Source organism: Equus przewalskii, chromosome 2 (assembly GCF_037783145.1).
Source record: "Equus przewalskii isolate Varuska chromosome 2, EquPr2, whole genome shotgun sequence".
Classification (NCBI taxonomy): domain Eukaryota; kingdom Metazoa; phylum Chordata; class Mammalia; order Perissodactyla; family Equidae; genus Equus; species Equus przewalskii.
Genome location: NC_091832.1, coordinates 18,414,095 through 18,431,330, shown reverse-complemented (window position 1 = coordinate 18,431,330; position 17,236 = coordinate 18,414,095). Strand labels below are relative to the sequence as shown.

Genomic DNA, 17,236 nt, shown 5'->3' with positions numbered 1-17,236 from the left:
CACATTGCCTGGAACCTTCTCTAGGTCACACATTCTTGGTTTTTCCTGTTCCCCTCAGAGGAGAGGGTTTTAGTGTCTTGAAGTATAGGACCAGGAAGACTCAGGGTTCTGGGGCAGCTCCTTTAAAAGTTTTAGAACTAAAGAATATTAAAGTTAGAAAGCCTGTCAAAACATAATCTAGCCTGCAGTCCCCTCCCCCTTTCAGTTTACACATGAGGAAAGAGTCTTTCAGATTTGAGTGGGCAGAATTGATCAGCAGCCTCTTTTGAAGTGAGAAATGAAGTATAAAACATTTTCCCAGTGAAAGGTCTTTTGGTTAACTTAATTCTGATCACAGACTTCAGCCCACACCTCGTTTTTGCCAAAGACATCTCTGGTTCCCCAAGTAAGCCTAAGGCTCAGCTCAGGATTTCACTGCCAGATCTTGGTACACAACTATTGGCTGCAGCTACTGTTTGTGTCAAGGATAGAAGTAACTTTTCTATAAGTGTTACCATCTATATTGACCACATGGTCCAACAGAGATTCAGAAATTTTAAGACTTTTTTTCCTTTATAAAATCAGAAAATGACCATCACAAAGGGAACCGAGTATTGCAGCCCTTCAGAAGTGCAGCTGCCTCTCGTGGACAGTTTCCTGGGTTGCCCTTTGTACTTTCTCTGTTTAACAGTTACCAGGTGACTAGATGGCTTTTCTAAAAGCCAAAAAGCCGTGGACGGGATTGTGGGCCACCTTGCCCTAGTATTTTCCGTCTTCAGTCTTGAAATGCTCATGCTTTTCAGCTGGACCCAAGGAGGTTCAAGTTTCCTTGGATGTGCACAGCAATAAAGGAGTCTAGGTGTTTGGGCGTGGGGCACTGCTGCCGACATCTCCACCCGCCTCCATACCTATTCCTCAGTCATTGACACCACTCAGGTCTGTGGGCAGAGAAATCCTGGTGGGAGAATGGACCAACACCTGATACATGTGAGAAGAGGGAGAAGGTGCCTAGAGTTTGTTTAATAACTTGGTCTCTGAGCGAGACCAAATTCTTTCGGATACCAGGAAAGTGCCGGCTAGAGTGTTCTTGGGCCTGGCAGGGGCGCGCTAAAGATGACATTGGAGGGACTAGGGACAGCCTTTGACGGCACAGCTGGAGCCGAGAGCGATGCAAGCGGCTCGCCGCAGCCAGCGAGACCCTGCCGACAGATGGGGCCCGGAGTGGCCCTTGCCAGAACCGGCTGGTTGGGGGAGGCGGGGGCGCCCCTTCTGGGTTCTCTCGCCCTTGGGCTGGGTTGGGAGCCCAGCCGGTCGGGATGCGGAGGGGGCACCAGGAGGCCGGGCCAGCGGGAGGAGGGCGGGGCTTTCCTTTGTCAGGGGATTTGCGCGGCGCAGCCCGGCTCGCGCGGTACCGCTCCCCCTTCTCGCCCTCTCGGGGGCGGGGCCTTCCCTCTGGCCCGGGGCTCGGTGGGCGTGGGCCCGGGGAGCCCTGCTGTTGGCGCCCTGGCTCCCTCGCCCAGATCCGCGCCGAAGCCCCTCCTTCGGAGCCTCGGCCTCCAATCCTCTCCGCTGCCCCCTCCCAGTCTCCCCGGTCGCTCCTTTTCCCTGCCCCCCCGCCCCGGCTCCGCCTCCACCCTCCCTTGGCTCTCATGTCGCGCTCCCGCTCCCGGCTTCCAGGGGGGCTGCCCGCGCAGGACGGGGCGGGGCGGGGCGGCGCGGGGAAGGGGGAGGAGAGCCGCCCGCCAGCCGAGCACTTCCAGCGAGCGGCGGATGAGCGGGCCTAGCGGCGGAGGGAGGAGGGCTCGCCCCCGCCCGGCCCGAGCAGAGCCTTTTGTTCCCAGCCAGAAGTTTGCATGCCGGGACCGTGACAGCTGCGGGCGGGGAGGACGGCGGGGCCGCGGGGCCGGCGGCGGCGGAGAATAGAGGCGGCTGCTTGACATGCAGCCCACGGCGCGGCGGCTGCGGGCCGGGGACTGGCAGCGGCGGGGGAGGCGGCGCCCACAGCACGCGGGACTCAGCTGCCGGAGGGACAAACTAACTTCCTGAGCGCGGGACCCGAGGCCGGTGCAGCGGGAGCCACCTGCCAGCCTGCGGTGAGGCGACCCTAGCCCTCGGGGTGCGCATCAGGGCGCGGGGGAGTGGGCCGCGCTGACTGAGCCCTTCCAAGAGACCCTCGGCCGCTCCTGCAGCCTGCCTGCCTCTGAAAGGCCCGGCGCGGAGCTCCGCTTGCCTTGTTTTTCGGCCACGGCGCAGGGCTGTTCTGGGAGCCACAACAATGCCATGATGTTTTGGAGACAGGAAGCCCCAAGCTGGCCCCGAACGAAGGACTTCCTGTGTTTTAAGTTGCAGGAATATCCGCCAACCAGCCCAGTTCAAATGCAAACACCCGAACTAGGGAGGACGAATGGCTAATTTAGACCAGCTGGACTCTCCAGGGCTGGAACTGAGGATAAAATGAAAGGAATTCTTAGGAGCTTGGGCCATACTTGAAGACTAGAGGCTGTGCCATTGTTGTTAAAGGACACAATCGGTATAAATCCGCTGCTTCCAACTCTGCTTCGGTGAGAAGTGATTGGAACTAGATATTGAATAAGACTTGTCAGTATCAGATGATTTTTTTACTGACTGCATTAGAAACAGCAGTGCTCTTTAAAAAAAACAGAAGCCATACAAGGAATTATTTTGTGTTGATTAAATTATACCATTTATCTGTCTGTAACAATGAGGCTGCTAGCCTGTGAGGAAAAAGCTGTTCCTCTTAGAGCTTCTCCCAGAATGGTTTCAAAGTGGGATTTCCAGGCCTTTCTGAAGGGCAGATCCAATTGGTGGTTTGCGGTTATGAACATGTAAAAGGATTTTTAACTTATGCAGAATGCATTTTGGGGGAACCTGTGGAAAACTTTTAAAAGGTTGATGGTTCATCTTGATTGAAAAAGTATGGGTAAGCCACTCAGCAGGCCAGACTGTTTAAGGCAGAACCCCACCTGCCTGGGGAAAGGAGAGGAAGAGGACGGCTATATAGAGGATTGCTATGTTCCACAGCGGTCTATATATGATACAATGAGGATAAATGAACAAATTGACCAGGGATCAAAGCTTAATCAGACTTCAAAAAGCACCATGGAAAAGATGGAGGGAAGTACTATATCCAGCAATGGTACGTTAGGAGCAGCGTCTAACGTTTTTGAATCCAGAGCACCAGAAGGCAAAAAGCTGGATGAGAGAATAATATTTGATGCACTAAAGCTAAGCAGTGATGTGCAGAAGTCAGCACCTGTGCCACCCAGAAGGCGACCAAATGCAGAACGCAAAGATAATGTTAACAGGAGATCATGGAAGTCCTTCATGCCACCCAATTTCCCAGAATTTGCAGAAAGGATGGAAGCTTCGCTCAGTGAGGTTTCAGAAGCTGGTGCTTCAAATCCTTCCTTGCAAGAGAAGAAGGGGTCCAGTTCTGCATTAGCAGAAAGTTCTGGTCATTTGAACTCCAGGGAACCTCAGTCAGAGTCAGTAACTCTGGAACATGTGTCCAAGTCCATAGGTATTCCAGAAGTGCAGGATGTGAAAAACTTAAGTGGAAACTGCCAAGACTTCAGATTTCAGCAGCACAGTGAGAGCTCTCCCCGTGAATTCCAGCCTCTAGAATCAGAAGCTGCAGCAGCAAGTGGTAACACAGATGTAATGCAGGAACACAGATTCTCAAGTGCAACCTGGCCCAGAGCCATGAAAAGTTTGGCTAAGGGAGGCTTCAGCGAGAAGCAGCACCCCCTTGGGGACACAACTTGCACTGTGGAAATGCCACCTCTCTCCCCTTGCCTGAGTGAAGAGGTGTTGGATCCAGAATTGCATGTTCTCGTAACTCCCAGCCTGAGAGAGAAAACAGAGTCTGAGCTAAAGTTTGAGGAGGATGAGCGATGGATCATGATGGAGGCTGAGGAGGAGTGGGAGGAAGAGAAACTGTCAGAGGGAGGAGAGACTTCTCTAATGGCAGATGAGAAAAAGAGCAGCCTGGCAGGTATTTTTGAAGGAGAACAAGTGAACATTGTAACAGTGGTGGAGGATGAAGTTGATTGCTCAGCTGCTGTCCTGGGGACTTTTGACCACCTAGCTCTTGGTCACATTGGTTGCTCTGGTGACCCACAGCCGGCTAAGGACCATTTGCCTTCTGTTCTCAAGGATACACCTCTTGATTACAGTTGTGTTGTCACAGGTGAGAGTGCTATAGGTGAGCTGAAAAACAGACCTGCACAGGGGCTAGAGGGTCTTGTTTCAGATTTAGAATGTACTGTTGGTCATGTCGATTCAGAGCAGCTCTCTGACACAGATTCAGTACAGATATTTCTTGAACTTGAAAAGGAGTGTTTATATGAAGAAGGAGTAACTCCTCTAGTTGAGCTGGAGAATCAAGCCTCTTCTGAAGGGCTGGCCCCATCCCAGGATGCAGAAAATTCACTTGTAATTAGTCATTTTCCAGAGGCTGCCTTGGAAAAGGAACATGTAGGCTTTTTAAATATGAGGGTAAAGGACTATGATACTGAATTGGATTGTGAATATTTTAGTGCCCTGGCTTCTTCTCAGGTGCCTAATGCTATGGAACTTATTGCCCACTCTGATACCATGAGGGACACCTCTACTGTTAGTGAGGAAGAGTGTGAAAAAGTGCCTTTTAGTCCCAAGACTGCCGGGGAATTTAAGTTCAGACACCCAGCTGATCTAGAGTTACCAGGAAAGCTGGACCCAGAAGGATTGTCCAACTCTGATTGCAGGGCTTCTCATGAAGAAAATGCATCAGGCTTTGAAGCTGAACTGGCCAAAGAAAATGGCAGTTTGTCCCAAGTAGACTGCAGTCAAATTGAGGGGAACGTTGAGTGTGTTGAGAGGGTCCCCTTCAGTTCTGCTTTTAGCTATGAACTAACAGATGTTACCTCAGGATCTGAAGTAAAAGTGTTGTCATATGATTCACATTTACTAACAGATGAGATTCATTTGGGAAGTGAGAAAGGGGCTATTAATCAAGAAAATAACAGTCTGACTTCCTTGGGACATGTGGACCCTTGTGAATTGTCCATGGAGAAAGTTTGTGATGAGAATGGTGAGGCGCAAGAGCTGGGTTATGAAGCCAGGGTTTTGGAGGACAGAGCCCCAGCACATTTTCATAGAGACTTCCCAGAACAGATCTTCCAGGATCTCCAGAGGAAGTCCCCAGAGTCAGAGATTCTGAGTCTGCACCTGCTGGTTGGAGGACTGAGACATAGCAGAGATGGAGTGGAAACTGTGAATGATATAAAGCCAAAGCTGAATGTAGCATCCTCGGAGGGAGGCGGGACAGAAATGAGAGATTCAGATTCATTGCTAAATATTTTTCTGGAGGAACAAGGTACCAAGGCTAGTAATACTGAACCAGTTTTGGAGGAATGGATACCAGTCCCACAGAAGCCTGCCCCAACTGCTGCAGTGCCCACTGTAGATGCTGCCCCAGATGCTGCAGTGTCTGCCTCAGAGAGAACTGCTGTAGCTGCTGCTACAGAGCCCTCCTCAGAGGAGGACGTGCCAGTTGCTTCAGTGGCTATCATAGGGGAGGATGTCCCAGCTGCTGCATTCTCTGCCCCAGAGGGGGCTACTACCCCACCTGTTGCAGTGCCTGCTTTTAAGAGGATTGTTTCAGTTGCTGCAGAGCCCTCCCCAGAGGGGACTGCTCCAGCTGCTTCAGTGGCCATCACAGAGCACGTACCGGCTATTGCAGAGTCCTCCCCAGAGGGGACTGCTCCAGCTGCTGCAGTGGCCGTCACAGAGAATGTACCAGCTGTCACAGAGCCCTCCCCAGAGGGGACTGCTCCAGCTGCTGCAGTGGCCATCACAGAGGAAGTACCAGCTGTCGCAGAGCCATCCCCAGAGGGGACAGCTCCAGCTGCTGCAATGGCCGTGACAGAGGATGTACCAGCTGTCGCAGAGCCCTCCCCAGAGGGGACTGCTCCAGCTGCTGCAGTGGCCGTCACAGAGGACGTACCAGCTGTCGCAGAGCCCTCCCCAGAGGGGACTGCTCCAGCTGCTGCAGTGGCCGTCACAGAGGACGTACCAGCTGTCGCAGAGCCCTCCCCAGAGGGGACTGCTCCAGCTGCTGCAGTGGCCGTCACAGAGGACGTACCAGCTGTCGCAGAGCCCTCCCCAGAGGGGACTGCTCCAGCTGCTGCAGTGGCCGTCACAGAGGACGTACCAGCTGTCGCAGAGCCCTCCCCAGAGGGGACTGCTCCAGCTGCTGCAGTGGCCGTCACAGAGGACGTACCAGCTGTCGCAGAACCCTCCCCAGAGGGGACTGCTCCAGCTGCTGCAGTGGCCGTCACAGAGAATGTACCAGCTGTTGCAGAGTCCTCCCCAGAGGGAACTGCTCCAGCTACTGCAGTGGCTGTCACAGAGGACGTACCAGCTGTTGCAGAGTCCTCCCCAGAGGGGACTGCTCCAGCTGCTGCAGTGGCTGTCACAGAGGATGTACCAGCTGGTGCAGTGGCCATCATAGAGGACGTACCAGCTGTTGCAGAGCCCTCCCCAGAGGGGACTGCTCCAGCTGCTGCAGTGGCTGTCACAGAGGATGTACCAGCTGGTGCAGTGGCCATCATAGAGGACGTACCAGCTGTTGCAGAGCCCTCCCCAGAGGGGACTGCTCCAGCTGCTGCAGTGGCCGTCACAGAGCACGTACCAGCTGTTGCAGAGTCCTCCCCAGAGGGGACTGCTCCAGCTGCTGCAGTGGCGGTCACAGAGCACGTACCGGCGCTTGCAGAACCCTCCTCAGAGAGGACTCTTTTGGCTGTTGCAGTTTCCACCACAGGAGATGACATCCTAGAGGAGCCTGCAGCCTCTACCCCAGAGGAACCTTCCATCCCAGCTGCTGCAGTGTCCACTCTTGAGGAGCCTACTACCCCAGCTATTAGAGTGCCCACTGCAGAGGAGCCTACCACCCCCGCTGTTAAAGTGCCCCCCCCAGAGGAGCCTGTTGCCCCCGCTGCTGCAGTGCCCAGCCCAGATGAACCAGCCCCCTCAGCTGTTAGCAAGCCCACCCCAGAAGGGCCTGCTGCCCCAGCTGCTGCAGCGCCTCCTCTGGAGGAAGTTTTCCCTGCTGCCGTACCCATCCTGGGAGATAGTGCCCACACTAATTCAGTGCCATTCTCAGAAGGAACTCCTGTTCTAGAGGAGGCTTCCTCCGCTGGAATGTGGATCAAGGAGGACCTTGATTCCCCAGCATTTGGAATAAAAGAGGTGACTGGCACAGTGCTGCATGGGAAAGTGCCTCTGGCTGCAACTGATGGATTAAATTCAAATGAGGTAATTGTTGCTCATTTTGTTGGGGAAGGATCTGGAGAATAAAGTGAATTTGCAAGTTCTCTGATTCGGTGGAGATTAGAAAGAGCACAGATAGTCCTTTCTTTGGTTTTCTTTGGGACCTGTGCGCTTTTCTGGTGTTTCTATTGAGTTTATGGGGAAGATATATCTTACTTATATCTGGTGAAAAACTTTATAACTGTGCTCTCTTTTTATTCAGAGATAAGCCAAGGCCAAAGAAAACAGGGATATAAACTGTTGGTTTACATTTTGAAAAAGATGATTAGCAGGAAGGGATGATTCTGCTTTTGAAATTGGCAATGAGCATATTCTTTCCTAAATCAAGAGGCTGCCCATTGATCGGTGATGTCAGCAGTCAGGTGGAGACTAGAAAGTGGGCTTTGGAGTGAGAGCTGAGATACTTTCTTAAACACTCTGGAAAAATTTTGTTGGATGTCCTGAGTCTCCAATTTCCTCATTGTTAAGGCAGAACCCTGTGAGGATAAAATGAGATAACCCACGCAAAGCACCAAACGTATAAAATTTCAATCACTGTTAATGTCCATCCCCTTTCCCTTTCAAATAGAAATGTTGGCTAGTTGAAAGAATTCACCAAAGCAGGTTGGGTGAAAGCAATATATAGATGTGTGAATAACAGCTTTTTAATACAACTGTGTTTTTCTTAAAGCCAGGATAAAGCGTAATAATGTTTATGAAAAATGGAGGCATTTTAGTCATTTTGTCAAATTTTGTGTCCTGAAGCAAGTCACTTTCCTTTCCTGGACATCTTGTTTCTTTAAAAATAAGGGAATTGGGCTAAATATCCTCCTGGGTCTCCTTTAACTCCCAGATGCTGAGGTTCTTAATTTGATAAAACAGAATGTGTTAGCAAACTGTTGGAAACAGTGTTCACATCCTTGAGCACTTCCGGTCAAAGGAATTTGAGATTGGGAGCTTTCTACAGTTCGCTGCCCTGGTGTCATTTGGTCAACGGTAAGGAGTGAAGGAGTTAGAAATTTAATCTAATCTAATACAGTCAAGGATTACTGAGTGCAGAGGTGGTTTTGATTTTATACCATCCCCGGGACTCAAAACAGGGCCTTCCTCTTAGCAGGCATTCACTGTTGACTGACTGAATGGATGAATATCATCTCCTGACTATCCACAGATGCTACAAGGCAGATGGGTTCCCTTATCCACCCTATTGCAGTGCCTTTCGGGGCAGCCTTAGTCAGCTAGAGCATCAGTTAAACATAGAGCTACCAGCAATGAAAAGTCATCTTACTTTTGTTTTGGGGGGCTTTTTTGGTGAGGAAGATTGGCCCTGAGCTAACGTCTGTTGCTAATCTTGCTCTTTTTGCTTAAGGAAGATTGTCCCTGAGCTAACATCCGTGCCTGTCTTCTCTGTTTTGTATGTGGGATGTCACCACAGCATGGCTTGAGAGTGGTGTTTAGGTCCCCGCTTGGGATCCGAACCTGTGAACCCTGAGATGCCAAAGGGGAACACGTGAATGTAACCACTATGCCACTGGGCTGGCCTCCAAAAATCATTTTTTTGTGGGCCATAAGCTGCCAACTTTGCCACAGATCCTCCTGCTTAGCTGAGTGTTGGTGGTGTCACCTTGGGCTTCACCAATTATTTTGTAATATAGTGTCCCATCAAATTAGAATGCATTACCCTTCATTCTGATGGATTTGATTCAGTTTTCTGAGTTTTCCTGAATTTGAGATTGACACACACAGATCCCAGTAACTTGTCCAGTCACTGGCATTCTTGATTAAACAGAATATTTCTAGTATAAAGCCTACGGCAATAATCAATGAAATACAGGGATTAAATTTATGAGTCAGTCAAATCTGTGTAAAGGAAAAAAATTCAGAGAAACCTTTAGTATCAGTCTCTGGGTTCTCTGTTTCCACATCTACAAAATGAGTATATGGGGCTTGGTAATCTCTAAGGATCTTTCCAGCTGCAAGAGGTAGTCATTTTATGAAATATTGCCTGATATAAGTGACAGGAGAAGGAAATAGTAGCCCAGCTGCAAGATTGTCCATCATCTTTGAAATGTGGTTACTTTATGGAATATCTGGAAGCAAGCAGATCCCTACATTTGTGTACAAAAGGGGAAATCTAAGCCATAGCCTCAGCCAGGACTGTTAACCAATAAGAATGTAGAGAGGCTATTTTGAAAATATTTATTGAAACAAAACAAATAGCATTATTGAGGTGATATGAGTATACAGACTTAGCTAAATTGGTGAAATATTATTGAGAAAAAGGTTTTCCAAGATGAGAGATGTATGGATTTCATTTCTTCCAAAAGAGTTCCTTAGAAGCATTTGAAGTGTCATTTTTATACATAGACAGTTAGAACTCGGCAGTTCATTATACCCAGAATGTGATTTAGCTTAGAGCCTCTGTGTGTACGTGTACGTGTGTACAAATGTACACATGTATATGTGGTTAAAATAGATAGGAGAAATAGAAATAAAATATTCTAACAACAATAACAAGAGAGTTTGGTAGAAGCAGCAAAATGCCAGAACTTGTTTGTTATCTTTTTTTTTTCTTTTTCCTTGAGCAAGATTAGCCCTGAGCTAACTAACATCTGTGCCAGTCTTCCTCTATTTTATATGTGGGTCGCTGCCACAGCGTGGCTGACAAGTGGTGTAGGTCTGTGCCTGGGATCTGAACCCAGGCTGCTGAAGTGGAGTGTGCTGAACTTAACCACTAGGCCACGGCGCCAGCCCCATATTTCTATAGTGGGATTCTGGGCCCACTGAGAGCAATCTGTGGTTATTTAAACCCTCTTCTCATTTATAGACTTCATGGTCTTGTTTCCAGTCAACTGGTTCAATGGAAGAAAAAATCTTTTTTATAAAATAAGGATTCTATAAAATTAAAATTTGCAAAGAAGGTCTTTTTAAGCAAAAATTGAGGAGCCCCACAATCTCAGTTCAGTATTTGAATGCTCAGCTGATCAGCAGCACTCTTATGGATTTGTTTGCTTTCCTTAACACCTTTTCTATACAAGGATTTATTCGTTCACTGGATAAATATTTGTTGCACACCTACTCTGTGCCAGTACTGAGGCTCCTGCAGTGAATAGAATCGCCATGGTCCCTGCCCATGGGGAACTTATACTATAGTGAGGGAGGCAGACATTAAGCAAAAATGACATAAATATGTAGTTACAAATTGTGGCAAATGATTTGAGTGAAAAATAAAGGCTATGATAAGAAATAATAGGGGTATTTAATTTCAATTGTGGTGCCAGGGTAAGGCTTTTTTAAAACTAAAACCTGAAGGATAAATAGAAGTTACTTAGGCAAAGAGTCAGAGGGAAGAAAATTCCAGACAAAGAAAATGGGAGCTGGGAAGAGCTTGGCACGTTAGAACTAAAAGAAGGACAAGTGGCTAGACCACAGCAAGCAAGGGTTTCAAAAGAGTATCTTGAAGTAAATCTGGAGAGGTAGGAAGGGGTCAGGCAGTGCAGGGACTGAGAAAGAAGGCCTTGAAAGGATCTGTGCCTTAAAAGCTGTGAAAAGCTATCGAAAGATTTTTAACTACAGGAGTGAAATTATTTTATTTACATTTTTTAAAGATTGCTATTGGCTTAAGGATAGGGAAAACCATTCCACACTGACAGTAACCATTCTCAGTGTTTTGGGAGTTTATAAATCTCTGATTTCTTTTGTCTTATATTTCAGTGATTTGTATTATGATAATTGGCATGAAATACGGAAAACACTGAATGGCTTGCAAATTTTTTAAAAAATCACACTGGCTACTATGTATAGAATGGATTATAGAGGATCAAGGATAGAGTAGAGAGGCCTGCTAGGTTACTGCTATTGTCCAGGTGGCTTGGACTAGGAAGATGTCAGTGGATTTGAAGACAATTGGATGAATTCAAGATATATTTTGGAAGTAGAATCAACAAGACCTGATAATGGCTTTCATGTTGGGAGGGAGGGAGGGGGAGTCATCAAGAATGGCTTCCAGCTTCCCTTGTACAACTTGAGTGAATGGTGGGCGCGGGGAGTGGTAGTAAATTGTTGATTTAGGGAAGAACAGATTTTGGGGGAGAGGAAAGTAGGAGGTACTGTTCAGTTTTGGAATGGTTAGGTTTGAGATGCCTGTGATTCATTTGTGTGGCAGTATTAAGAAAGCAGTTGGATATATAGATTTGAGACTCAGAGGAGATATATATATATATATATAATACACACACACAAATTTTAGAGTCATAAGCATTTGTCATGGTTAATATTTAAAGCCATAGGAATGGACGGAATTGCCTAGAAGAGAGTATAGAATGAGAAGAGGGCCCATGATGACATCCTGCCCTTATCTCCACCCCCAAAGACTAACATTTGGAGGTCCAGAAGAGAAAGAGAGCAACGGACCTCAAAAAAAAGACCAGTCAGGAAGAAAACTGGGCAAATGTGGTATTACCAAAGATAAAAGTGTTCTAAGTTCTTTGGGAAATTTTCTGTTTTATGTCTCTGTTGCATCTTACAGCCTTGCAATAATTTTACTAGTGTTCCGCTCTGGAAAATGTCTGCCAGCACTGGTTAGTTAATAACATGGCACAGTCCCATTGAAATACTAAGGAGTAGGAATTTTAATGTATGTAAAAGTGCCGGTTTTTCAAAACAGCTTTATTTGGGAGTTGAGAGAAGGGAACAAGTGTTTTCAAATTTACTTTCTTTAACATTCTCTTCACTTGTGTTCAGAATAAATATTTAGTTAGTATTTATTTAGAGATGTTTTCATACATTTTTAAACTTCTGAAAAAAGATGAGGCAAATACCCATTCCCTGTCAACTTAATCCATAGAGCAGAGGTGGGAAACGAAGGAATCTCTAATGCTCCTGCCGGAAATGTTCATAAGAAAAGTAAATCCTTTTTATTTTTCCCTGCGTGGGGAAGATTGGCCCAGAGCTAACGTCTGTTTCCAATCTTTCTCTTTTTGCTTGAGGAAGATTGTCGTTGAGCTAACATCTCTGCCAATCTTCCTCCATTTTATGTGGGATGGCTTGATGAACAGTGCTAGGTCCATACCTAGGATCTGAACCCGTGAACCCTGGACCACCAAAGTGGAGTACGCAAACTCAACCACTACGCCACCAGGCCAGCCCCAAATTTTTTAAAAAGAATCAGCTCTATTATGTGAAAGAGATTATTAAACTATTTAAATATATTTTTCTTCTGTTTCGTTTACATCTCTATCCGTAGGGCTTCTTGCCAAGATGGAGATATTCGTCTGTGCTACCCAGTACAGTAAGCACTAGCCACATGTGGCTATTGACCACATGAAATGTGGCTAGTGTGACTGAGGAACTGAATTTTTAGTTAATTTAAATAGCCACATGTAGCTGCTGGCCACCATGTTGGACAGCACAGAATTTAAATGTCAGAGTATGAGACAGGATTTGATTATTGGGTAAAAGGAGGCCCTTCTGTGTGGTTTTGACGTCATCCCTCTGTACCTTTGGCTTTCTGCTGCTTTGCCTCTCCAACCCCCACCCCACCACCCAGGCAGCTTAAAACATGGGGATTGTTTTTTTTCCCTCTGCTCTGATTTTCTACAGTGAAAACATCTTTACTACAAAATGGAATCATAGCACTTGCTTTTTCTGGGAACTATGTTGTTGGAAAAACAGTCATTTTTAGCAGAACTGCCTTGTAGTGTTGCCTAACAAAATATAGTGTAATCAAATTACGGTATAAAATGAAGCCCACTGGTAATTACCTTTGTAACCATCCTATTTCAGAGTTTCCTGGGGTTTTCCTTCCTAGTGACTCACTTATCTAGCCATAGACCATTCTTTCTAGAATCAGTTTCCTAATCCTAGTGTGATCTGTGGTTTCATGTGAACCAAAATTAGTCTTACCCAAACTTACAATTTTCTTGTACATTTATTTTTGTCCTCTTCCTCTTTCTGTCATCCTTTGACTTTTAATGACTCACCTGTCTCACTGAAACTGAAGGAACTTTTTGTGGAAGAAAAAAGAATAGAAGTAGACCCAGACTAGTGGAATATAGCTGATTTTATCCTCTGAACATTGAGAGAAATCTGATCTTAGGGACAAATATTTATTTTATTCTTTCCCTAATACCATTAGAGTGGCAAAAGTGCCATTTTCTTCTCTTTGTTTCCTTCTAGCAATTTCTGAGTCATAATGGAGCTTAACTGTAGTAGAAAAAAATATGCATATTGCTCGTTACACTTGTTCACATTGTTTTAAAATTCCATTGTTTCACGGTGAACATGGATATACAGTATCATTATTTTAAAAATATTTCATGTATATCTGCATCTTACTCAGAGTATGTCTCTGAAGTTGTGAAGGACGTTTCCCAGTATTATTGGCTTGTTTCCCTCTGTAATCAGAGGAATACTGTTTCGGGATTATTGGCTGTGTGTGGTCTGTGGCCCTGGAACAGAATGGAGTTAAATGGCCACAGGGGGATTAAGTTATGAGGTTGGCATTTTTCACACCGTTAATATATTTTGGCTAATTGAATTATTAGCCCTAGTCAGAGAAGAGCATTGCATATATCAGTGGTCAGTTAAAGCTATTCCCCAAGGTATTTTTAATCTTAAATGCTAGTCAATTGATATCATTCTTCCCTTTTAGAATTGATATACATCACTTTTATGATATCTTGAGGTTGATGCTTCTCTATTCTCTATAGCTTTTTGCATTAAAAATTAAGCAAGCAGATTAAAAACAAAAGCAAAAAACAGAAACCGTGAGTCACTGGGTTAAAGACCTAAGTGGTACCATAACTCTCTGTAATTACTTGTCCATAGGAGGGATGTATTGAAGTATGAAACTACATGTTTCCTTGATAGTTCCCTGTGCAAATGACTTGTTTTCTCTTTTTATCCCTGGCCCTCCTTCATTAAATCATAAATCTCCCAAGAATAACTCCACACTGTGTGGTGTAGAGGGTCTTACTGCCTTTAGATTAAATCATCTTTGCCTTGCAATTATCTAGATGTTTCAGAAAGAACAAGTGGATCCTCTTCAGATGAAATTACAGCAGGTGAATGGAATTGGCCAGGGATTGATTCAGAGTGCTGGAAAAAACTGTGATGTGCAAGGTTTGGAACATGACATGGAAGAGATCAATGCTCGATGGAACACGCTGAATAAAAAAGTGAGTGGCGATGAGGGTTAAGAGTGTCCTGGGAACAGAGGGTATAGAGAAGAGAGATCTAAATCTAAGTTTGCCCTGGAACCTGAATGCAAATAAAAATTTACCAGTTGCATTCTGTAGTTGGGAAGAGGGGTCAGTAGAAATTTAAAAAGCTCTCTCATTTCTCAAAATGAGCCTCTGTGTCTGTGATACAGGTTGCACAAAGAATTGCACAACTGCAGGAGGCTTTGTTGCATTGTGGGAAGTTTCAAGATGCCTTGGAGCCATTGCTCAGCTGGTTGGCAGACACTGAGGAGCTCATAGCCAATCAGAAACCTCCATCTGCTGAGTATAAAGTGGTGAAAGCACAGATCCAAGAACAGAAGGTGAGTGAGAATGTTGGGACAGTGAACTGTAACAGCCGTAGGGAGTGGCAGACAACGTATTTGCTTACAGTTTAAGGAGCATATTCAGGAGTTTCAGTAGAATCCTAACCTACTTTGTGTGATCCTGAAAAGAAAGGTGGAAATTGATTTTCATCATCTTACTTTAATCTACTGATTTACTGTGGCTTATATTGGACTGAACAATCCTATTTCAGTATTTCAGTCACAGCTTTTATCTTAAGAGATTTATGGTGTTTTCAGGGTCAGCAATATTCTAAATAATGTTGTATATCATGTATACGGTTCTGTCTATATTTTTTGTTGGCTTAATTTCCATTTCAGTGCATTTTTCTCTTGGTTCAAAGTAAGTTCCCTGTAAGTCACATAATGACAGTCACTGCTCCATTTAAAAACTTAAGTGGATGAAAAGTTTATGTGGGTGGTAGGAACTATGCTGTGTCTCATGTTTTTGCCTCAGGATGAAAAAAATACTTCAGTTAAACTTAGGGTTTGGCAGGGTGGGGTTATTTGGATTTTTTTGTTGGGTTTTTTCTTCCTCATTTCAGATTTTAAAGTGACCCCGTGTTACCACTTTTCATTCTCTTTAACCGTGTATTCACTAGTTGCTCCAGCGGCTCTTAGATGATCGAAAGGCCACAGTAGAGATGCTTCAAGCAGAAGGAGGCAGAATAGCCCAGTCAGCTGAGCTGGCTGATAGAGAGAAAATTACTGGACAGTTGGAGAGTCTTGAAAGTAGATGGACTGGACTGCTCAGCAAGGCAGCGGCCAGGTAAGGCCAAAGGGTTTTTGAGGCATGGGTCAGAGAATGCTTGTTTCGTCCTATTTTGGACTTGCTATCACCGAGGTGCTCTAAAAGCTCCTGGATGATTCATACAGGAGCTTTGGAAGGTATTTAATGGCTTTTATCTTGGAGAGGGATAAGTTTTTAGAGATGATCCTCATAACCATAATAATTCTCAGGAAATGAGCCTCAGGTACTCCATAAATTTCTGAGAACTGGAAGATTCATTGCTCTGCATTGTTGTTCTGCTGCAGTATGACAGACGCAGACTCCTACAATCCAGCCAAGTTATTTTCTGAATTTTTAAAGCAGATTTTTTTCCTTTCATATTTATAAATAATGCTTTTGATCCTTGGACCTGAAATTTATCATATTTCTTTTCTGTTAGCTTGTCCTAATATTAGATGTTTTTGCATCTAGGAGTTAGTCTGTGGTTCTGTTCAATATACGGACATTCAAAAGTGTAGACTTTCTTCAATAAATGGCCAAAAGTCAGGCCTCCTCCTCCAAGGAAGTACTTTCTCTTTCCATAGCTATAAGTTACCCCAATGACATTTGAGCTTAATAAGTCACACGAATGTCTTTACTCTGGGATTATACTGTCCCCAGTTTTGAGAATAAATGCCAGCTAATCAGAAATTAGCATGAGCGTAGTAGAGTTGATTGTGTATTATTGCATCCTTTCGGTTTTCTAGGTAGCCAACAGCAGTCTTCAAACAACTCCCTCTTCAGTCTCTTTACTCCCACCTGCCCATGGCTTGCTTATTTCTTATCTGAGTTACCAAGTATTGCCTACCCATGTTAGTACCCAAAATGAAAGAGTTCAACTTTTTATTTCCAAATTGCACTTTTTATCTTCTCTCTCTCTGTGTCCATTTCCACCAACAGTACCATTAACCTTCCAGTTACTTAGGCTTAAAACCTCAACCCCATTTTTACCTTCCCCCCTGCTTTGTATCCCACATCTATCAGGATGCTAAATTCTGTCCATTTTACTTCTACAGTGTCTTTCCTATCCATCCGTTCCTCTGATTCCCCCTCACCTACCTCTGTTCATGACTTACCAGCTCTCACCTGGACTAGTTCACAGGAGGTGACTCACCTGAGGTAGCTTCCTAGCTAACTAATCACTTATCACTCTACTGCCACTTACCCTCAGCCTTCTCCTCTTTGTGTGCTCAGAAACATTTAATGACTCCCTGTGGCCTATAAAATAAAATCTAAGCCCTTTAACTCAACATTCAAAGCCCTCTACCATCTGGCCCTAACCTACCTTTCTTAGTTTCCAATATTCTTTTCACTCCTTGTATTATAGGTAAAGTAAGCCATATTCTATTCTTCAGTATCTTCTATCAGTTTCCTAATTCTTCTATGAAGGTTTTCTTTATTCCCCAAGCATAGAATAACTTCACCTTCCTCTTAACTGCCATAGCTATCTGTACCTTGTATTATAGTCATTATTTTATGTACTTATCTCCCAGGTCCATAAGGTCGTTAAAGTCAGGATCTGTTTCTAAAGTATCTTTTTATGATTCTTTCCTTCTACCCCACCTGCTTCCATCCTCTTAGTCTAACAAAGCTTCTGGGCCAATATTTTAAAG

The 17,236-nt window shown here is 45.3% G+C and overlaps 1 protein-coding gene across 50 annotated transcripts in view; it reads left to right on the top strand.

Moving 5' to 3' along the window:
* The window catches only part of MACF1 (microtubule actin crosslinking factor 1), a 323,957-nt gene that overhangs the window by 255,427 nt on the left and 51,294 nt on the right, over window positions 1-17,236 (top strand). For 49 of the 50 annotated variants that reach the window (XR_011537445.1, XM_070610253.1, XM_070610252.1 and 46 more), the window contains 3 exons: window positions 14,307-14,468; window positions 14,663-14,833; window positions 15,457-15,623. Coding sequence is in view for 49 of the 50 variants with exons in the window: in XM_070610253.1 (XP_070466354.1) it covers window positions 14,307-14,468; window positions 14,663-14,833; window positions 15,457-15,623 (500 nt within the window). In the remaining variant the exon portion in view is untranslated. Of the gene's footprint in view, window positions 1-1,733; window positions 7,297-14,306; window positions 14,469-14,662; window positions 14,834-15,456; window positions 15,624-17,236 lie in introns of those variants that run through there. The other variant, XM_070610272.1, reaches the window with a different exon arrangement.